Raw genomic sequence first — 23,562 nt, forward strand, 5'->3', positions numbered from 1 at the left:
AGTATGAAAGCTTACAAAGTGAACCTCAACAAAGAGAAGCATCAAATGGTAATATGGGGTTTGTGTCATTGTATTTGATCATGTGCTAAGTCACGTGATGAGAAAGATACATTCATAAATGGACACTTTAGTTTTAATTTATTTTTCTAATTAAACTCCTGACTGACTTAAGAAGGACACAATCTACGATAAGAAGGACACAATCTACGAGAAGGAGAATCGAGCTCGAACGTAATAGGATGACGATAATGCTTTGTTCAACTAACCTAACCATATCTGCTGTCTACCTACTTTCACTTCAAGTTCAACTCCAAATAAAACGCAGCCAGCCACTGTCAGTCAAAAAATAAGAAAATAAAGAAAATAAAATACCAAAAGCAAAGTAAAGTCACGAAGTCAGAGGTTCACATGACGCCCACATGTATAAAAATCCCCACTCATGTAATCCTCCACTCCCCCACTTTGAAACCCAAAGCAGCTTCTGCAGCGCACAGCCGTTACCAAAAAAGACGCGATGAAGTCAATCTCAATCTCCGAAATCCAACGGCCACGATCTCTCCCTCCCCTTCCCCTTTCCCAATCCTCGCGACGCCTCTGATCATGTTAGCCGCCGCCTCCTCCTCAACCACATGGCTCCGAGCTCGCCGAAGCCGCTACCTCTTCCTCCTCATCTGCTCTCCGATTCTCATCCCCTTTCTCTGCGCCACTTTCCCTTTCCTCTGCGCCGCCGAGCTTTGCCTCCGGCTCTGTCGCCGCCGCCGTATAAAGAATGCTCACGGCGCCGACGAGGAGGTGGAGGAACGGCTACGGCGATGCGAAGAAGGACGCGGCGGCGAGAGAGAAGAGATGGGGCTGCTGCAGAGGTATTTGGAGGATCAGTTGCTGCTCGTTGGATCTGTGTATGATTGTGGGGATGATGATGTTGATGATCGTTTGTATCATGAGATTCATGACTATGATAATGATTCCAAAACTACTCCTCTTTTGGCTTGATTGATTGCTTCTTTGCATTTTCCTTTTTCCTTTTTTTTTTTTTTTGGTAGCTTCTAGATCATCCATTTTTATTTATTTTTCTTTTGGTGAAATTTGTTTGTGACGTTTTTTTGTTGAGAATTTTTGGAATTGTGAATATGAAATAGTTGTGTGCGTCTTTGCCTCGTCCTTGAGTTTTTGAGAAGTAGAAGCATCAGTCCACTAACTAAAGGAAAAAACGAAGAGTTTGTCATTGAAAAGAATTTACACGCTATGCCTCCGTCCGTCCTCTCAATATTCAAATCGGGGATTTCCGATTTTGGACGAGAAGGGAAGTGCGACGAGCCCAATATATGGACCAATCCAATTTTCATGGGTGCAAAATATGGACTACTTAGCAAAATTAATCCTTACCAAAACTAAAAAATCTAAATGAATAATACGAGAAAATTGTAATCAATTTTTTAATATATATATATATATATATATATATATATGGAGCTTGAGTTGAGAGATTTTTTAAATAAGTTTATTTGAAAGCGGTTGGACAGTAAGAGTGAAATTCACTAATAATAAAAATAAAAAGATACTTGTCAAGCAACCTAATAAAAAGATGTATCTATCTATCTATAGGAGGACCAAAACCTTACAACAACCAACATACAAAATACAACAAATTGACGAAGGCAATGAGAGAAGCAATGCCTAGGATGACGATGCTTCCACTTGTTTTCCTCTCCTAGTTCTTCATGGTTCTGCTTCATGGGCAGCCTCAGCTTCTGTCTATGACAACTTTCTTCAATGCCTAAACACAAACACAAATGTATCATCAACCCAATTGTCCAACATAATCTTATGCCGAAAACAACCCTTCGTACTCATCTGTTCTACAAGCCTATATCAGAAACTCAAGGTTCAACACCACTTCAACCCCAAAACCAGTCCTCATTGTCACACCCTCAGCTGAATTTCATGTCCAAGCCTCTGTTGTTTGTGCCAAACAGCTTGGCATACAGCTGAGAATCCGAAGCGGCGGGCCTTTCTTGCTGGTCTGATCAGACCTTTATTGTCCTTGACATGTTCAACCTCAGGTCTGTGACTCTAGACATTTAAGGACAGGTCAGTTGGGTTCAGGCTGGAGCCACACTTGGAGAATTGTACTATATAATTTCGGAGAAGAGCAAAGTCCATGGCTTTCCTGCTGGTGTTTGCCCCACGTTATTGGTGGGCACATAAGCGGCGGTGGCTATGGAAACATGTTGAGGAAGTTTGGCCTTGCTGTTGACAATGTCATTGATGCTTAGATTGTTGATGCTAAGGGGCGAGTTCTTGATAGAAGTTGTTCAAAGTGTTCAAACCGTGCCGTGAACTTGTTCAAAGTTCAGTACTCAGTGAGCTGGGGGGAAGCAGGGGCTGAAGCACAGAAAAATTATACCAGAGACACCAGGAGGCTTTTCAGGTTCATGACCCCATTTGTATCCAAGGACACAAGGAGTGCTTTCTTAAATTACAGGGTCCTTGACATTGGTGTCAATAAATGTGGTAATAGAAGCTATGAACAAGGGAAGGTGTATGGCTTGAAGTACTTCAATACCAATTTTGATAAGTTGGTGAAGGTGAAGACTGCTGTTGATCCAGAAAATTTCTTCAGGAACCAGCAGAGCATCCCACCCAATCCAAGTTTCTACTCACAGCCACCTTATTCAAGCTTGCACTTAGAGGTGAATGGCGGGTAAAGCTCAAGTTGTAAACTATCAATGGGGAAGCTGAAGCTAGTGCTGGCTCTACTGGTGTTCTTGATTATTTCTTCTTAATTCTGTATTAGTTAGTTTTTTTTTTTTTTTTTTTTTTTTTTTTTTTTGTGGGGTCGAGATATTAATTAGTTCTTAGCAGATTGGCAACCCCTCAATTTTGTACTGTGGTCTGAAAACTTTAATCTGTACTTTTTGACATGCATGTTCATCTTACTTGTCAGAGGTACAAACCAAAAGATATTTGAGAAACAAGACAAGTATAAATCTGTACTTGTCCACTTTAGAAAAGATGGAGAGGCACTATATTTATCAAAACAAGGAGAATGTTGAGGGACAGAAATTCATATTCCCCATTACTCAAAATTCACAGGGAAAGTTTCAACGTCTAACAACAAAGCTCAATTTCTAATACGAATTGACTGCATATTAGACAACACGCTATCATTCCCACATTTGGGGTTTTCTGTTTCTGCCCTTCACACTATGGTGTGGGCTTATCCATCGAATTTTCCGTCCCTTTTACCCATTTTGGGCTTTTTATCCATCAAACTTTTATGTCCTTCACCGCGGGACTTTTATCCTTCACTGTGGCGTGGGCTTATCCATCGAATTTATAACCGTTGTATTGCATGTGTATTGCTTTTTTATTGCCTAATTGCGCATTTGCATATTTTCCTTTTTTCGAATTTTCTAATTTTTGTATTTTCCTTTGATCGTATTTTCCTAATTTCTTATTTTCCCATTTTCCTAATAAGAAGGCAATACAAAAATACTAGTCCCATACTCCCGACTATATACTCCATACTCCATACTCCCAACTATATAATTATTTCCAAGACAGGTATATGAATTATTTAAATACTTGTATGTCGGAGGGGAATATATCTTTCCTTCACTCTATCCCTCAAAGACACGTCCTCGTCTTTTTTCTATCAGCAGCTGAGAGTATAAACCATCAAAATTTCAGTGAAAAGTGCAAACAAAGCTTCGACTGGTTTGATAGAAGTGAAAAGTAACCATTGAATATTGTTAACAAACCTAATAACTTCATATTTATTTCGAGTGGTATTTTCAGAACTTCTCACACAAACATACACAGAAGATAGGCTTTACCAATCCAACATCAAATAATGACCTTTATATGGACAAAGAACATCTTAACATCTATCAGTACTTTGAATTACCGCACTCTACATCTAAAGGGGGGAAAAAGGCATAACTATGAGATAGTTGCAATCTGATTTTGTGACCAAACTCAACTTAAACAGAAGAAAGATTAAGGACATGAAAAAAATAGAAAGAAAGAAGATGAGATAGATATCAACCCTGCAATCTGTCTGTCGACGAACCATGGCTTCCAATGAAACAGTCAAGTTCATAGATTCTATCCAAGACATAGTACCCACATATGGAATATCCATGTCATGATCACCACTGTTAATAGACAGCTAATGTAAACCCTTCAAAATGTTTGTATGTTGTGGTTATGGTGCTTTCAATTTGTAACACATGAAAGCTCACATTATGAAACACAGCTAAGCAACTTCTTCAAGCACTTAGGAAACCACACATTATGAACGAGGGTACAGTGGGTGCAATGAAGAAGGCATTTCAGTTATGACGAAATAGGTAAGTGGATTGGAGAGGCGGTACGCAAACATAAATCAACATCTGAACTATACTTAAGAACATTAATGCCACAACTGATCTATTTTCCCAACGGAAGGGATGCTGCTGAACTAAGAGTTGTAAAACTCATTCAATTGGCAGCCAAATACCGGTACATCCGACTACATAGTAGCAAAGTACATATTACAAAGTTCCACTATAACATAATGATAAGATGCTACAACTCATGATATCCAACAAGAAAACAAAGGTTAGAATGTTACCTCTTGCAAAACTCTGTTACATATCGTGAGCCATTGTAAAAAATGAACCACATCAACACAGGGACCAAAGTATCTGTCAAGATTAAGGAACTCACAAATTCAATATAACAGCACAGAGGAAGAGAGAGAAATTCATATTAAATTTGATCGAGAATGGTGAAAGATGGAGTTAAAATCTTATATCCTAAATATAGCATTACTTCTTCAACATGTATTTCCCCTGCTATAAATTAAAGATCATCAGATTGAACCAGAAACATGATATACAAGTTTTGATGAAACTTATACATGCTTTTGAACTCGTTACAGAAAGTATTTATAATATGTTCAAGCAAAATGCTTCTTTTTTTCCAATTGAACAAATGGTAAATGTCATACAACCACTTGAAAATTAAAATTATTTACTCCATCTCTACATTATCAAGAATAAGCTTACGCATAAGAAGGGAAATTTTTTTGTGATTTCTGAACTTCAAAATGACAGGTTGGTGCCGGGTTAAGATGTATCCGAATAAATACAAGCTGACAAAATTACATGTAAATAAAAAACAAAAAGTACATAAACCCAAAACAAAAAAAACAAAAAAAATCATATAAATTCCAGCAACAGAAAAATTAGTAGGAAAAGCGGATTGTAGCACTGAGCTTCTCTGAGATACAGAGGTTTCTTATAAATCAACGAAACAATATCAACATAACAATATCAATCAATATCAATAATAAATTATAATCCATAAAAAAAATACTATATATACCAATTTCATTAGAAATATGGTAGAGCCCTGTTCGTCACTTACAGAGAAAAAATAGGAAAAACAGGCAAAAATAGGAAAGCAGAATAACAAACTCTCCAAGGAGGAATCTTACTGAACCTAGCTTCTAGAACCATTATTACAACTGAAATGAGAAATGGGAAATTGTAGAGCTGGAGCTTAATAGGAATATGACCCAATGGTTCCTAACCAAATATAAATTCTACTCACTTTAAATTATGGGCAGCGCCGGCAACACAAGGGCTGCTGCGGCGGCAGGAGGAGTGGTGGTGGGGGTTGGGGCTTAGGGTTTGAGTTTTGAGCGGAAGTGTGAAACTAATTTGGGAATTAAGGGTTTGCGGGGTTCTGTTCCTTTCTAATTTCGAATGGACTGTGTTTAGGTGGTGAGGAAATTTTTGGGGTTATTAGATGTGTGAATGTGAACGTAAAAAGTTGATATTGGAAAATTGAGAAATTGAGTAATAGCTTATAAGAAGTAAGACTATTTCCTCAATTTCTAATTGATTTTCAGCCTAATATGAAACAATATATATTAGATGACGTGAATCACGAGTGACCGTTGGGCTTTCACACGTGAACTAACCCACTCTATTACTATGAAATAGTTTTATAGCCTTTAAAACAATGGGCCATTTGGGGATTGTATAGTGAAGCCAGCGGCCAAAGCCGCCTATTTCCCTTTAAATTTCAAATGGAAAGAAGGGGACAGCAAAGAACAACCAGCCAACAGCTCTGGCTTGCTTTAAGAAGCAAGACTGATCTGACCGCTATGGGCCCCACTCCAGGCCCCCAAAAGACAAAATGGCCCCTCTCGACCTGGCAGGCGTTACAACCGTTGCGGCCGGCTCTTTGCCTCTCCTCAGACATCGATGTTGTCAAGGTTTCATTTCATCGAAAATCCTTCGTTGTTTGATCACATGACAGCCTGTTCTAACAACACCTACTAGAAACTCCACACGTGTCCCGAGACGACCTTGGCTTTGCCTTAGGGTTTTTGTTTTTTTAAATCCAAATTGCCTTAGGGTTTCGCGGTGTTATTCTTCTTTGACAACTCTGTCCACTGTACTATTTCTATAAGGAATAAAATCTTTGAAGAGAAGGAAGGGGATTTCGTCCAAAAAATAGAAGGGGAGATTTCAATTTTTTATTTTTTTAATTGTTTTGACAACGATATGATATTTACAAGATAATCTTACAACATGCCAATACATCAACAACAATACTACACCATGATAATGAAGTTAACTATAAAGAGTTATGTTTCGAACTCATTAAAAATTTAGATCATCTTTATATTCATGTGAGTCGAAGTAGAGACATGCCACTAAATCAAAGACTAATTATTTTTATTTTTATTTATTTACTCAAAGGCGAATTACGGGGCACGATGATGTGTTTGAAAATTTTGAGAACCCTTCTGCCATAAGAAAACGTGCTTAGCGGTTTCTGAGATTTTATGCGGCTTCTCTTGGGGTTGGGCGGCCCATTGTTTTGAAAAATCAAACGGCTGTTTTTTGGACTATTTATTTTGTGAAATCATTTATATATAAAAAAATTCAAGGAAAAGATAAAAAAATTGTGAGTACATGAATTGACAATATGAATCATTGTGACAGCCAATAGGTCCTTTTTTTTGGGTATGATGTTTGAGATTTATTTTTAAATATCCAACTAAGAAAAATATTAGATTTATTTTTCTAAGGGCACTAGCATCAATAAGTCATCACTCTACCAACTTTCTCCACAAATTGAGGATTAGAGGGCTTCATCCTTGCATTGCATGTGCATTGACAAAAGGAGAAGAACAAGAAAAAGCAACCTCTTACATGATCATTTCTATCACAATACAATTATATTTTAATTTAAAACAAATCAACTTTAATTACACATTTTCTTATTGTGAGCATGTCATCTATTATGTCATAATGCGATATTTGGGCTAAATAGTTAGTCTAAGAAAAAATTGTAAGTGGGTTATCCTTGTCGTTTAACTAAAAAGCAAAAAATCTTTAAAAGTAAAAAATAAAAAACTTACATATTTTCATTAAACATAATAAAAGTCGGTGCAGAAATTAAACTCTTATCGTAAATCTGAAGGTATAATACTCTCTGCCGCTCGAGCTATGCGCCCTAGAGGGAAAGATAATGTTTAATGCTCCTTTCGTTTTGAAAAATGGGTTGCAGAATAATGTTTGATGACCAATTCTCAATGGTCGTGTGAGTGACGGCCTATTAGTTTCTTAAAGGGATAGAACATAAAATCCACTCCCATTTCTCAAATTTTCTTTTATTAGATAAGTACAAACTTATGAGATCATGATGGCTACATTGGACATTTTGGATATCTTCAAATAAAATATTTTTTAAGATGAAAAAACAAATTTAAAATAGGGTAAGTGAAATTAAGAAAGTAAATTTAGGTTTTACCCATAAAAAAATTTTCATTTTTGGAAAAAGCCAAAGCTTTTTGAAAAAAGACAGAATAACCTCTTAACTTTCAAACCAAAGACATGCAAATGTAAAGGATTTCTTAGGAAATCAAAAAATAAATAAGGGCAATTTTGTCCATTTTTGCTTGTTTTAAAAATTTTCTCTCTCCTTTGGGCTTTTCCAAAGTCTCCAGGGCGATAGTGATATTTGGGAGATTTGTGACATATTGGAGCAAAGTACACAAAATAATAAAGGAGATTCTCATAGGAGGAGGGGAAGTTTTAGAATTTTTAGAAGAAGAAGAAGAAGAAGTGGGGTGGGCCCCGACCCGAAAACAAAGTGGTGTACTAGCTGGCAAACCGGTCTGACAGACTGGTTCTTCCCATAGACAACACCACCAACATCAACAACCATCACCTTCTCCATTTTCTTCAAACCCCCCCTCTCCCCCTCAATCCCTCACCACTCAAACCTCAACTTCCACTTCTTCCTCGCCATTTTTAAGACCCCCAACCCCTCTCTCTCTCTCTCTCTCTCTCTCTCTCTCTCTCTCTGAAGATTTGATAAACATAATTAATTCTTATGGCTGAGGAGCACCAGAAGCCCGAGGCTGCTGCTGTTGCAGAAGCACCAGCAACTTACAGTGAGGAAGTTGTGGTGGTGGCTGATGCGCCGCCTGCCGAGAAGGCTGTACCCGAGAAAGAAGGTCCTCCGGAGGCCGAGGCTGAGGCGGTAGCCGAGAAGCCTGTGGCTGAGGAGAAGGCCCCCAAGGCTGCTGAGGAGGATCAGAAGATCATCGCTCAGTCGGTTTCTTTCAAGGAGGAGAGCTATGTTGTTGGTGAGCTTCCCGAGCCGCAGAAGAAGGCTCTTGAGGAGCTCAAGCAACTCATCCAGGAGGCCCTCAACAAGCACGAGTTCACTGCTCCGCCCACTCCGCCGCCGGCCAAGGAGGAAGAGAAGCCTGCACCGCCTGAGGAGAAGAAGGCCGAAGAAGAACCCAAAGCTGAAGTTGCTGCTGCTGAAGAACCAAAAGCAGCAGAAGAAGCCAAAGAAGAAGAGAAGCCCAAAGAGGAAGCCAAAGAAGAAGAAAAGCCCAAAGAGGAAGCCAAAGAAGAAGACAAGCCCAAAGAAGAAGAAGACAAGCCCAAAGTGGAAGAAGTAGAGAAGCCAACAGAGACTGTGGCTGTGGTTGTGACAGAGGAGGTTGTGGAGACTGTTGACGATGACGGCGCAAAGACCGTAGAGGCCATCAAAGAGACCATAGTGGAAGTTGCCTCTGCTTCTGCAGCAGAGGAGGCTGCAGCCGAGCCTAAACCAGAATCCGAGGTGGCAGCGGAGGCTTCTGCTGCTGCTGCTGCTCCGGCCCCGGAGGAGCCGAAGACGGAAGCCCCCACCGCACCTCCTCCGCCGCCGGAGGAGGTGCATATCTGGGGAATTCCGCTTCTCAGTGACGAGCGGAGCGACGTCGTTCTGCTAAAGTTCCTGAGAGCCAGGGACTTCAAGGTGAAGGACGCGTTCGCCATGATCAAGAACAGCGTGCGGTGGAGGAAGGAGTTTGGCATCGACGCCCTTCTGGAGGAGGATCTTGGAAGCCATTGGGACAAGGTGGTTTTCACCCATGGAGTTGACAAGGAAGGCCACTCTGTCTGCTACAATGTTTTTGGGCAGTTTCAGAACAAGGAGCTCTACCAGAACACCTTCACAGATGAAGAGAAGAGGTCAAAGTTCATCAAGTGGAGGATCCAGTTCTTGGAGAAGAGCATCAGAAAGTTTGATTTCAACCCTACCGGGATTTCTACCATTGTTCAGGTCAATGATCTCAAGAACTTCCCTGGTTTCTTCAAGTGGGAGCACAACCAGGTCACCAACCAGGCCCTTCAATTGCTTCAGGATAACTACCCTGAGTTTGTAGCCAAACAGGTACTTAAATTACTCAGTTAGTGACTGATTAATTAGCGATAATATTCTCTATTATTAATTGCTTAATTTGATATCTGGGTTTTGGTTTTTGAAGGTGTTCATCAATGTCCCATGGTGGTATCTTGCTTTCAACAGGATGATCAGCCCCTTCCTCACCCAGAGGACCAAGAGCAAGTTTGTGTTTGCTGGTCCTTCCAAGTCTGCTGAGACCCTTTTCAAGTAAGTATTGTAATTTCTATTTAATTATCCATTTTCATGTCCTTTTTTCGGCACCACTGCGCTGCTGCTTTAGAGCTTTGTTCATTCATCAAAATTTTAAAAATAAAAATAAATAAATAAAAGGGGTATGTGCATAATTTAATTTCTGAATTTTGTGAAACAGATATATTGCTCCTGAGCATGTACCCGTGCAGTATGGTGGGCTAAGCAGGGAGGGTGAGCAAGAATTCACCACATCTGATCCTGTCACTGAGATCACAGTTAAGCCAGCCACAAAGCACACAGTTGAAATCCCAGTCTCTGAGGTATGCAGGGCTCAAGGAATTAAATGGTAGAATATATGAGCTTTCTAATTGTATTTTTTTTAATTATAAATTCTCATTGGGTTTTGTTGAATTTGCTTGCAGAATGGTCTTCTGGTTTGGGAAGTGAGAGTGGTGGGATGGGATGTGAGCTATGGAGCCGAATTTGTGCCGTCCGCGGAGGACGGCTACACCATAATATTGCAGAAGACCAGGAAGGTTGCTCCAGCTGATGAGCCAGTGATCTCAAACAGCTACAAGATTGGGGAGGCAGGCAAGGTTGTGCTCACCATTGATAACCAAAGTTCTAAGAAAAAGAAGCTCCTCTACAGGTCCAAGACCAAGCCTTGCTCTGATTGAACAAAGAAAGCTTGAATAATTCAATTATTCATGCCTGTCTTGGATCAGCAATTCCAATCAAACAGAAGACAATTCAATTGCAGCATTGCAGAATAAACAAGTCTGGGGGTTCTTTGTTTTCTTTTTCTTTAATTTTTAAATACAGGGTTAATTATTTTTTCTTCTTTTGGTTGATATTTTTTTATGTTTTGCAATGAAGAAAAAACAAGTCTGGGGGTTTTTTTTAATTCATATTTGTTTTAGTGTATGGGGGTTTTGGTAATTTTGTTTGGATTGTTTGTAAACAATAGTTGAAGTCGAGTCCTGGATGGATAGATGATGGCTTGTGTGGTGACAGTACATATGAGATATGTTGGGGGAATTGGAATGTGTGTCGACATGGGACAGAAACTCTTTCTTTATACTCTTTTGCATGTAAAATCTGTGTAAATTTGGTCTCTTCTGTTTCCTGTTATTATCTGTTTGTCATTTTTTATTTTTAAGCCTTGAGTTTATCTGTTGTTGTTGTATGCCTATTTTAATAATACTATGTTATTTATTAATTTATTTCCACTTTTCCATTTTTTATTATTATTTCTTATTAAAAGGACATTTTTAGCCTATTTGCCGGTGAAAGTTTGATTAAGAGTTGTTTTATAATCTAATCACTTTAATATTTATACTAAACCTGGCTGTAAAATAATTTAAGGATTTAAAAAGTATAATTTAAAACCCTAAAAATCGATTGTAAAGAAAAAGTTAACAAACCTTTCCACATGCTCCACACCGCCTAATCCTCTCATATATTCGTGTCATGTAGTGCTCTTCTGCCCTTGGGTATTGCATTAGAGTCGTGAACAATAGAGGCGTTACATTGCTCGGCGCACGATAAAATTATGATATTATTAGTATGAAATTTATATTGGCATTTTCTAGACCTTATTATGGGTTTAGAAGTGTCATTTTAGTGTAAGATTAAAGTTTCTCTTCAATCCCGATTTCCAGACTTGTGGCTTAACACTTAAACAACATTTGGTTTAAAGGAAAGTCAAGCCATTATCGTGCATGTATATTAGGAAATTGTTTTAAAGTCTGATTCAATCCCGTTTTATTGATTTACTGTTTTTTAAAGTAAATTGAAGTTTGTCTGGACTCTGGAGGTGTTTTCCTTTTAGGCATGTTTGCCTCAAATCAATCTAATTAGTCCTACTTTCTCTTATTGATATATAGTTGCTTTTCTAATCAAGTTTTAGGTGCCTGAAATCATGTTTTGAATCCGATCACAATATCAATATGTCAGATCACGTTTTGGTTGCTTTGAAATTGTGATTGATAAAACCTTCTTTTCTTGAATATTTTCCAGTTCTATTATTTTATTTTTCACATTTGATTATCTATAGAAGAGGAAAATATCTTTGTGATTTTATTTAATTAGTGCAAATTAAGCTAATATCGATAGAATATTAATGTGGTCTCTTCTCCAACATTGATTGATGACATGATCCACAACATATCAAAGGAAGCAGCCATCCCATTTTTAACGTAACTGTGTCCAAAGTAACAAAGGTTGAAGCACGTAATATCGATACAATATCAATCTCAATCTCAATTTAAGTGAGATCAATAACAATATCGATACAATATCAATCACTAATAATATTTGTTTGAATATAAATGACAGTCTAAATTATATAGAATGATGAGATTTATCACACACTAATACAGTACTAAAATGTGATATGAATTCGAACTTGAGATCATTAATATGTAAATCAAGACTTTTTGTCTTCGATTACCCCGTGGGTTGGTGGTACTACTAATCATCCTTTTTTTCAAACTTAAGTCTGTCCTAAGTAGAAAAAGTTAATGCCACATTAGTAAGATTCATCATGATTTGGGCCAGCCGAGGTACAAGCTAAAATTTCAGGATTTTCCTCTTCATTTATAAACTAACAGCGTTTTCGAGGTTAAAAAACAAACATCTTGGTACCAAACAATTCGAATTTTATAGTGTTCGGTGCATCGAAGGAGGAGTTGGACCATTTTTCTTCGTCACTGTCTTGTTCCTTTCCTCTGCAACTCCATAGTGGAATTACAGACCGTTAAAAAACAAAAAATAAAAAATAAATAAAAAAAGAAAAGGAAAAAAGTTTTTTTTTTTTTTTCTTGGTCTGGAAAAGAAAAAAAAAAGTATATCCATGACCAGAGCACAGCACAGTCATTTCATTCCATGAGCTCTTTAATCATACCTGGGAGGGAACAAAGGGTTGCACATGTTGTTAACATTCATGATAACTTTCCGTTGTAAATATTTTTTTTTATCACTTTAAAAATCTATAAAATTTAAAAAAAAACAAAAAGAAAGTTGGGCAGTAATTTTGGCAATCAATCACTTTTGGAAAAAGCAGCCTTCTTAGTTGTCTTCTTTAGGTAGCTTTATTCATCTTGATTCCTTCCTAGGGTTAGGGCCCCATGTTTGGTTCGTAATCATTTTCCCCACCACCTTTAATTAATTAAACATAAATAATTATTTATTATTACTGAATTAAATTTTATCATCAAGATGAAGCAACAGGGTCAAACTATGATCACACTTTTAATATTACAAGGCATCTGCTAATTATTAATATTATTTCTTTTTAAATGGTAATTTTATAGTTTTATAATTGTGTTGTGGTTGGAGATTCTTTGTGTTGATTGCTACATTTCATGCTGATTTTTTCTTTGTATGATATTTTTCCACTAAGCCACCTTATCATCAGTTCCCTTTTCTATTAAATACATAAATTAAATGCTTCCAAGGGTTTTTATGATCATCCGTTGGCTATTAGTGATAAGAATTGTGGAACTGGTATGTTGCTGTCAAATACCTTTTGCATTGGTGAACATGCATGGCCTTCAACTCAACGCTCTGAAAAAAGACAACCAAATATCTTTATCTGATGTTTGGATGGAGGAAAATAACTCGGGATTTAGCTAAAAGTTAGAAATTGATATTTTCATTGTTTAACAATTTAAACATGGAACTTATTAAATAACGAACGGGGAAAAATTATTGAAATTGGGGATTGAAATTCCCGAGTTTAATTTCCACCAAAAGAGTTGTCATTTCGAAATTCCAATTGAGTAGGAATTCGTTTTCAATCGTGGAAATTAGGGATTGAGATTTTCGAATTTAATTTTTCCCAAAAAAGTTACCATTTCACAATTCCAATTTCAACGATTCAACAAGAGAGAAAATATTAACTTACATTTTTCTAATAATTGGATGGTTGGATTGAACCCTTTATTCAACCCCACTTACCCAAATGAATCCAGATCCCACCGAAATTCCCCTCATTGTAACATCTCCCTGGATTTGGGATTTGGCACCTTGTGCTCATTTGACAAAAAAGTGGACTGGTCCAATTAGTATGAGGGTTGGGCTGTGGGTGCCATTGGGAACTAAAGTTCGATTACTGTCTCTGGACGCCTTGTAAAATTGTGAAACTCTTTTGGGACCCGACTACATTCAACACTATACCTAAATAACAATTCATTAATTAATGTCTCTAATTTTAAAAGGGTTTTAGTTTTTCTTTAGCTGAAGCAACTTTGTGGGCGCATGAGCTCATTCCAGATGATTTGGTTGAGGATCTTTTACAATGGTTTTGGTTTTGATTGAAATAAATCTTCGTTTCACAAAAAATAAAAATAAAAATTGAAAACTAAAATGATAATCAAACGAGCGAACAGTTAAATAAAAACAACGCTCAACAGTTTACCGCCACGTTGTTCTTGCCACTTCAATTGTCAACTAACGAACATAATAACATGTGCTCGGTGGTACACATTGTTGTCCTGTGGGACAATACAAAATGTTAGAGCTGAAATTAGATATTAAGTTCCCAGCAAGAACGCCAAAACTATAAACCAAGAAAGCCAACACCACGTCCCTTCAATGGGTTGATTATGATTGCTGCCCGAAGACAGTGCACAACATGAAAAAGCAAATGGAAAAAGAATTGTCCCACCAAGTTACCAACCCATGCGAATCCACGTACCTAAAAATCGAAAGCTCACCAAACAAATATCATACAATATAATGAATGCAAACAGAATTCTTTATAAGCATGATGAGTGATGGCACGTGTGAGTTAGGGCTGTTGTTGGTCAAAGTAATGCTTTACATCCTAAATTTGAATATTCTTTATTTTTATTTTTCAAATTAGGGTATATTTATTTACTAGGAATATAAGAGAAGTCACGAATCACGAACCTAGAAATATGAAAACTAAGGAATTGGAACTATTCCCCTAATTGATCCAATTTATGATTTGAATGTATTGGATTATGAATATTATAATGAAGCTTACATGATTTCGATAGCCATATATTCTAATACTCACTCATAATAAGTAAACATGTTATCAAAAGTAGTTTAGAATTGAGAAATTGAACGCATGAGTAATCAGTACTCAAATTCAGCAACATAGTTTTATGGGAAACAACAAGGCAAAACAAACGGAACTCAAGGTGAAATCAAAACATTATTATACTCACAGTGAAATCAAAACATTATTATTCCTTTGATTTTAGGAATTATTTTTGCTCGTCACTTGAATTTAAGGTGTATTTTTACTATCATTCTCATCACTTGACATGTGTCGGTTGACATAATTATAATTAATTTTTTACTTTATATTTATAGAACTATAATTATGTCTATAAACACATATGAAATATTAATATATATATATATATATATATATACTTAAAGTTAAAATAACGAGTAAAAATGCTCCCTTGATCTTATTAGCCCTGGCAGTGTGAAGCACAAATTGCGGCTGCAAGCCTGCAAGATTCGTATAAAGTCGCTATGTCTGTCTTTATAAAATAAGCCAGCTGCTACAAACAACCAACATGCTTAAAGTTGTCAGCAACTAACACAAGGCGTGTGGTTTAAAACTTAATTGAAAAAGTAAAACTCAATCTTCTCCCTCACTAACATAGTGTTTGAGTCTAAATTCTAGGTGTTGAGCATGATTGATTTTGGATGAGGGTCTAGTAGTCAACTTGGGTTCCAGATAATACTTATTTAACATATTTCAAAGTGCATAATTAATCAACCCATTCAATTGCAAAAAAGAAGAAAATAGAGGTGCTTAATCAAGACTTTATCCTATTTCAACTTTGGAGATTTAGAAGAAAAGAAATGCTAAGGACAATTACTCATGAGTGTAGGTGGTTATGTAAGTAGTCCCGTAATGCATCAACATTCGACAGTTACCTTTCGCGCGTGATTATTTAGATTTGCGTGATATATCATATTTAGCCTTGAATATTGTAGTGCCCAATGAAAATATGATCAAAGCTTATATTGCTTCGCGAAAGTCAAACTATTCCTCCTTACCCCCTTAATTGATATATATTTGGAGTCTCATTTTATCCTCCACTGTAAAGTCCCTTTGAAATTTTGTCAAAACTGATGTAGCTCCAACATGGTAGAAAATTTGAAGGGCCATGTAGGAGCCACGCCATTGGTTTTGATGAAATTATTAACGAATTTCACGAGGGGGTTGATTGAGACTTAAAACATTGGTCAATGGAGCAAAGTTAATCACAGTTTCACGTAACGTGGCAATTTTCAACACAACTCGAAACACGCAGCACGGAAAATTAGCGAATCAACCCGCTAAGTTACCTATGTAACTTGCCAACCCATTTTCTTTCTTCTTCTTCATTTTTTAAAATTATTTCTCTTTCTCAATCTTCATACATAGAGAGAGGCAAAATGTAATCACTATTTTATAAAATAAAATAAAAATAATTACTTGATTAAATTATCTAAATTCATGATTTTTTATTTGTTATCAATTAACGAGTCAACCCGACACGATCTGAAACTCGCACGAGAAAGTAGCGAGTCAACTTGTACATGACACGTTTATTAAACGGGTCAAATTTAAGTTGTTTATTCTTAACACGACTCATTACCAACCCTAGTTTCACAAACACTAGTACAACTAAGCTTATATTTTATTATGGTGTGGAACTTGCTTATAGGAATGGAATGGATGTGTCCCCCTCGTCGTGTACAATTATAAATGTACTGATGATTTGCTGAGAGCGATTAACAAGGTTTTTTTATTTTTTTATTTTATAATAAGTATTCTTTTCATTTATTAATAGAAAAGTGAAATTTGAACTTTAATACCTCTTTTAATATTGGAAAAAAAATACCCACTATACTTAAAACACCGAGGACCTCACACTCTTTAGCACGCCCATAGGTATATGGTGGTAAGGGTTCAATCCGGTCATCTAATATAACATTTTCATTGATCGGATGGACCTTAAGAGGCCTTGTGCTGGGCTTTGGCCCTCTTTAATACCAAATAAAAGTAGTGCGTGTAAGAAAACAAACTCCAACTGAAAATGAGGTTAACATGTGAAAATGAAATCGCAAATGCAGATTTCATGTGTAAAACCTCATCCTTCGAATATCCATCCATGTTTGGGACAGATAGAGATGCGCGTTTGCCAACTAATAAAAATGTACTTTTAACGTACGCCTCATAGGATCCAAAATGTTGTCACACAAAACTCCCAACTTTCATAACGCCACCGTTTTCCTCAAATTTGTTCGCTTCCTTTCGAATATAAATATACTTTTGTTTCTAATAATGCCACAAAACAAACCAAAAGATACAAGAGAAGGAAAAATTATTTTGCAAAACCGAAAGTTACAACTATAAACCTCAAGTAGAAACCCCAATTTACTTTACAAACACAACAAAATGAAGATGATAAACAGTATGATGGCAATGCCTTTCCTCTTCACTTTCCCCTCAAGTGCAGCACAACAGAAGTTTTACGTGCACGATTGTTTAACCTGCTTAGTTTTCGAAGGGTTCGATCTTGAACCTGTACAGAAGCCTTTTCTTTTTTGAGGTTGGATTATCGATCTTGAGCAATATTTTACCCAGCTCGCCCACTTTGAAACTGTTTTGCACCACTGGTTCATCAGTTGGGCTCATCTTTGTGGCTTTCTGTATGATAATTATGTATCCATTTTCTGTATCGGGCACAAATTCAGTCCCATAGCTCACATCCCACCCCACTACTCGGAGCTCCCACACAATGGTGCACTTCTGAAATTTATCAATATCCAAATAATTAAAGTAATCTTCCCATTCATCACCAGACATGAATCAGAGACATGGATAACAATAAAAGTTGAACAAAAAGGAAAGATGGAAATCAAACCTCATAAATGATAATTTCCACAGTTTGTTTTGTGCCCGCTTTAACGGTAACATCCGCGACTGGATCGGCAATGGTGAATTCTGGGTTGCAGTCGCAGTAATCCACACTCAAGCCACCATATTGAATTGGAACATGCTCAGGAGAAATGTACCTATAGTATACATACATCAATTGAAATTCAAAGTTCAAGCCAAGCATTAAAAACAAGGGACAAAAATATGAGAAAACCAACTTGATATCAGATTATAATTTGGCACATAAGATAGACAGATTCTCTCTACTCACTTGAAAAGGGTCTCCGCAGATTTGCCTGGCCTTGCAAAAACAAACTTGCTTTTGGTCCTCTGGGTCACGAAGGGATTGATCATGGTGTACAACGCAAGATGCCACCAAGGAGCATTGATAAACACCTTAATTAAGAAATCCACAACCAAACAAAAATACATCAACATTCAACACAAACCTGGTATACATCAAATAAACCCAAAAAGTATCAAAATACCAAAATGAACAATCAAGTACCTGTTTGGCAACGAATTCGGGATAATTGTCCTGAAGCAACTGAAGGGCTTGTTTGGTGGCAATCCTAAGCTCCTTCTTCGCAGGACCCGGAGAATTCTTAAGATCATTAACCTGAAAAATAGTACAAACACCACCAGGCCTGAAATCAAGCTTCCTAATGCTCCTCTCCAAGAACTGAACCCGCCATCGAAGAAACTTGGTTCGCTTTTCCTCATCGAGAAACGTTTTCTGATACAACTCTTTGTTCTGAAACTCCCCAAACACATTGTAACACACAGGGTGACCCTCTCTATCATATCCATGCATAAACACTACCTTCTCCAAATCATCACCAAGATCTTCATCGACAAGAGCATCGATCCCGAACTCTTTCCTCCACTGGATCGTGTTGCCAAGCATAGTAAACGCATCCTTCACCTTGAAGTCCCTGGCCCTCAAAAACTTGAGAAGAATCACATCGCTCCGATCATCCTTGAGAAGAGGAACTCCCCAAATTGACACTTCCTCTGGAGGAACGGCCAATTGTGTCGCTTCTTTAGCTACCTCCTCTGCTTCCTTCAATGGGTTCTCTTCGATTTTGGGCTCATGGGTCGGTTTAGTTTCTGATTCAGAAATGGGTGGTGGTGCTTCAGCTGCTGCTGCTGCTTTTTCCTGGGCCTCTTGGAGTTTTGGGGAAGTGAACTGGTGGCCGTTGAGAGCTTCCTGGACGAGCTGCTTCAGTTCTTGAAGAGCTTTTCTCTCGGAATCCGATAGATCAGCCACTATATTGCTCTCCTCCTTGAACGAAATCAAAGATCGAGGAATCTGCTTCCGCTCCGGCTCTTCTTTCTGAGTTTTTTCCCCCGACTCCGTCTCCACCACTGCTGCCACTGGCGGCGGCAGCTCTTCTTTCTCAGACTCTGTCACCTCCGGCAGCGACGGTGGTGGCGGAAGTGGCTCTTGTTCTTTGGCCTCTGTTTCTGTCAAAGGCAGTGGTTCAAGCTCAGCAGCTGCAGCAGGTGCTGCTGGGTGTTCATTCTCAGAGGTCGGCTGTGGTACTTGGTCTGAAGGTGGTGAGGTTGTTTTGGGGATTTCATCTGCCATTTTCGGGAAAATGGTAAAAGGGGGGCTGAAGAATTAGATGGAGGGAGATGGGTTTGGTAGGTTTTCGACTAGTTGCTTAGTAGAAGAAGATGAAAGAAGAAACGAGTAAAGTGAGAGAGATGAAGAGAGAGAGATGCTTATTTAGGAACTGACCGTTTTGTCAGCGATGGCCTCGTTGTGTTAACGCATGCTCACCACATACCTCCGCCAGGGATGTGAATGAGGGTTTGGCTTGAATCTGGAATCCTATGCTCTCTTTTTTTAATTGCTATTTTTTCTCTTTTTTCTTAAAGCATTTTTTTTTTTTAACGGCAATACAGCTGAGAGCTTCTGTTTAAACTCGATAGGAGTTTCCCAGTGTGATCAAGGTCTAAAATATCGATGGTTTTGAAAATATCAGTAATTTAAAAATATGGAGATATCGAGAAATTATTAATATCAAAAAAATTAATTAAAAACTACTGAAATTTTAAGAAAATTTTGAAAAAATTTCTTAAAACTTTGGAGGATGTTTATTTAGTCAAATATCTATTACTTTATCACAAAAAAATTGGAAGGAAATGCATTATATGATGGGTTTAACTTATTTAAGTTGATTATATAACGAGTTGACAAACACTGCGAGTGTAAAAAATATGTAGTAATTAATGAAATAATATTAAACATGCCATAATTATTTATTTATAATGATTTACTTCAATATTTAACATTTTATACATTGCATGATAAGATACATGAGTGACTTTAATAACACATAGAGTTTCTATAAGGTTCAAATTTGAGTTATTTATACTAACACCCCTAGAGGTTTTTAGCTTTTTCACAAAACTCCTCGAGGTTTTAGAAATTACAAGAACACCCTATTATGTTTTAAATTATTTTCACAAAACTTCTTTTCTTTGATTTTTCATCCAAAGATTAAAGATTTTATACAAAAATTCTCCAAATGACAAAATTGGCATTTGAGATTAAATTGCATATACTTCATTGAGGTTAATTTTGTCATTTGCATATATATTTTTTCATTGAAATCATCAATTTTTGGACAATCTATCAACGAAAAAGGATTTTGTAAAAACAAATTGAAATCTTAGCGGGTGTTTGTATAATTTTTGAGACCTTAGGGATTTTTGTAAAAATACAAGAAACCTCAGGGTGTGTTAGTGTTTGGGCCCAAATTCGGCACACCCAAAACCAAGAGACAAGCCCATGATGAAATTGCCTGCCCAGCCCGAAAACTTGAGAAAAACAAAATAGGATCCAGACAGATTGGGCTTCACACCAAGAATGTTGAAAACAAAGCTTCAGCCCAAAGAAAGGCCCAAAGAGGAAACTGACAAGGTGGGCTTCAAAAGATCAGCCCATGAATTATTGATTAGGTTCAGACCCAAGGGATCAAAGACATACCCACGTGATTGCCTCAGCTTTAGAAAAGTCAGCAATACCGACTGAAATTTAAAAATATGAAAGGGACGTCTCTGAAACGCTGCCAATTGAAGATCAAAAAACCCATCTATGTTCAAGATTTTGCTCCAAATCGATGCACCACCCCCCCAGGGATTCACGGATCACGCTTTCTAAATTAGAACGGGAAACAGGGAACCATTCAGAAAATACAAAAAGAAAAAAGCCAAACCGCCATAGAAAGCCTACACAGATGGTGGCGGTGGTTTGAATTAGAAAACTGCCACCCAGGAAATCAGGGAAGGGACTGCTTTAGGAGGTGACTGCTCAGAACCTATCTGCCTTGATTGATAAGAAATCCTTCTTACTTTATATTATAAGAGATCTTTTTTGCCGCCCATTATTTAGGATTAAAAATCACCTCCCCAGGAGGGTCTCTTATAAAAACGAAAGTAGGCAAAGGAACAAAAGACACTCAATTCATCAATCAATCAAAAAAAACAAACAAGAAAAAGCTCACTTGGATCCAAAGAAAACCAGCTTTAGATCAGAATTCCAAAGTTCAGACTTAGAAAATAAGTCCTCTGAAAGCGAGATCCCTCTCGTTACAAGTCTGGTTCAGCAAAAGCCAAGACAAACACAGTTTGAGTTTTCACAAATATGAAAACCTCAACAAATTTTATAGCATAGTTCCAGCTTGCTAAATACGAATAGCCACTTCTGTCCCTTCAAACTGAAGAAGTCGCGGTTCTGCCCGCTCAAAAGTCTCCCAAGGCTTGAAGAAGATTGAAGCTCTGCCAAAATTGAACTTTGGTATCGATTTACAGCTGAAGCCAAGCAGCTAAAGTTGTCAACAGTACAGTCCAGCATAGACATGCCCAGTCCAGCCCGGATCAGAAGTTTCCACCCAGGCAGAAATGGAGTTTCAGCCATCTTTTTGTCTTTCTAGAGTCGGTTTCTCCCTGCTTGATTTTGTAAAAGGGAGTTCTGCCTGAAAACAGTACTTTATTATTATCCATTCTGGCCAGAACAATCATTTGATACTGAGATAAATTGTGAAAGTCCTCACCAGTCTGAGGCAAGAAAAGAACTTACTTGGGAGATATTCCTCACCCAAATTCACAATCGTTTTGTTTTAGAAGCCAGTAACTTGAGGCGCAAGTTATCCACTCTCAAAATAAGTCTGCTAGAATCTACATTGCTAGCAGTGGCACGCTCACATACCAAAGAAAGCTGACTTGCCGACCAGCAAGTGGTCTTCAAGCCAGTGGGGAACTTCTCCCTTCCACATCAGGAGTTAAACACGAAAACGGGTGAACAGTTAGTATAACTCTTCAAATTTTCCACTGTCTTCATCATCTTGATATTATCGATATTATGACGATATTTTGGCCAAGGGTTGTTGAAGTGTGAGAGAAATTATCGACATCAATATTTTCCGATATTAGCGATACTTATACGATATGTGTATGAATATGTTCCAAAATATCCTAGACCCGAAAAAACGATAATATCATCAATATTTCATCCATATTATCGATATTTTAGTCCTTAATTGTGATAGATAATAACATAATTTTAAGAACATAATTTCACCTACTTTACATAATGACCAAAAAAGTAGTACTTAATTTTATAATAATCTAATTAAAACCTCAAAATTACACACAATGTCAGCCACCGTTGCCCATCACTTGCCAGCCACCACCGCCTCTTGCCGGTGACAAACTCCGTTGTCATTTATTTACCTTAAAACAAAAGAAAATTTTGTATGCTTGAAGGGACTTCAACCTTGATCCTAGTTCTGCCAGAGTATCCACCGAACATATAAATAGAAGACTGCCAACAATGTTTACGAGGGTACTTACACCAAACCAAAATCTTTTAACAAGCAAAAACCTTTTATTTTTATCATGTTTCTTTAAAATGCTTTCTTAGGAGTAAGAGTAACTATCGATAACTACTGCAAAGAATTCCAGAAACCATTCTAGGATTCGTGGGCAGTCCCCAACTCATTTCATTCATCAATATATCAATAAGGAAGTTCTTTTGATGCCCCGCATTTCTGAAGTATTTTCTTGAGCACTATCGAGTCCATCGAGATACCTTAGGTTACCGCATTTCCCACGCTGTTTGAACCCACGGAGCTACCAAGCTCAGTGCCATCATCGCTGAGCTATCGAGTTCGGTGACCCATTTGCCATCACCAACCGTATTTACCAACCCAACCGCCTTGTAGTTTAGGTTGAGACTTGTTCCTCTTTCAGCCAACAATTGTTTGCAAAGAAGTCAAATCACGCTAGTGCATTCATCCATCCATCCATTTATCTATGAACCATTCGCACGACCATCAACCGCATACCACACTTACACAAAAGCAAGACGTCTTTGTTACGCCTGAGTCCGCCGGACTCAAATTTTGTTATTTCACTACCGAAATTATGGCGGAAGAGATTTGGAGTTCAACAAAAGTAATAAAACAAGTCATGTCCATCAATCTCGTAAATTGGTCCGATGTGAAGAGCGCGTCTTTTAGAAATGCACTGCCGATGAGAGAGAGAGAGTTCATGGGTAAATGTGACTCGTTTCTAGTGCAAGAAATTTTTTTCCCTGCCGTCCAAATTATTCTTGAATGCCCTCATTGCACCAGACCAATTCCTGATATAAGATTTTCAACTAGAGAATTCGAATTAATACAAATCAA

At 37.6% G+C, this 23,562-nt stretch overlaps 3 protein-coding genes and 1 long non-coding RNA gene across 5 annotated transcripts; 2 read left to right on the forward strand and 2 right to left on the reverse strand.

Annotated features, from left to right (window-relative positions):
• On the forward strand, positions 50-1,157 carry LOC18791048. Its single transcript, XM_007223442.2, has one exon. The coding sequence runs from the start codon at positions 409-411 to the stop codon at positions 991-993; it is 585 nt and encodes a 194-aa protein (XP_007223504.1). The 5' UTR covers positions 50-408; the 3' UTR covers positions 994-1,157.
• LOC109946827 lies at positions 1,516-5,900 on the reverse strand. Of its 2 annotated transcripts, XR_002269910.1 has the most exons (3): positions 5,602-5,900; positions 4,619-4,691; positions 1,516-1,777 (listed from the first exon to the last, which is right to left on the reverse strand). It is a non-coding gene; the product is annotated as an uncharacterized LOC109946827 (long non-coding RNA). The 2 variants fall into 2 exon arrangements; XR_002269909.1 differs by lacking the exon at positions 1,516-1,777 and having other exon boundaries at positions 3,753-4,691.
• LOC18788822 (patellin-3) lies at positions 8,056-11,168 on the forward strand. The gene is made up of 4 exons (XM_007224724.2): positions 8,056-9,741; positions 9,836-9,960; positions 10,124-10,265; positions 10,368-11,168. Exons 1-4 carry the CDS (start codon positions 8,404-8,406, stop codon positions 10,620-10,622), a joined length of 1,860 nt encoding a protein of 619 aa, XP_007224786.2. The 5' UTR covers positions 8,056-8,403; the 3' UTR covers positions 10,623-11,168.
• Positions 17,174-19,790, reverse strand: LOC18790188 (patellin-3). Its single transcript, XM_007222257.2, has 4 exons — positions 18,372-19,790; positions 18,135-18,259; positions 17,850-18,000; positions 17,174-17,734 (listed from the first exon to the last, which is right to left on the reverse strand). Exons 1-4 carry the CDS (start codon positions 19,452-19,454, stop codon positions 17,480-17,482), a joined length of 1,614 nt encoding a protein of 537 aa, XP_007222319.1. The 5' UTR covers positions 19,455-19,790; the 3' UTR covers positions 17,174-17,479.

The sequence above is a fragment of the Prunus persica genome, chromosome G1, assembly GCF_000346465.2.
Source record: "Prunus persica cultivar Lovell chromosome G1, Prunus_persica_NCBIv2, whole genome shotgun sequence".
In the NCBI taxonomy this organism is placed as follows: Eukaryota; Viridiplantae; Streptophyta; class Magnoliopsida; order Rosales; family Rosaceae; genus Prunus; species Prunus persica.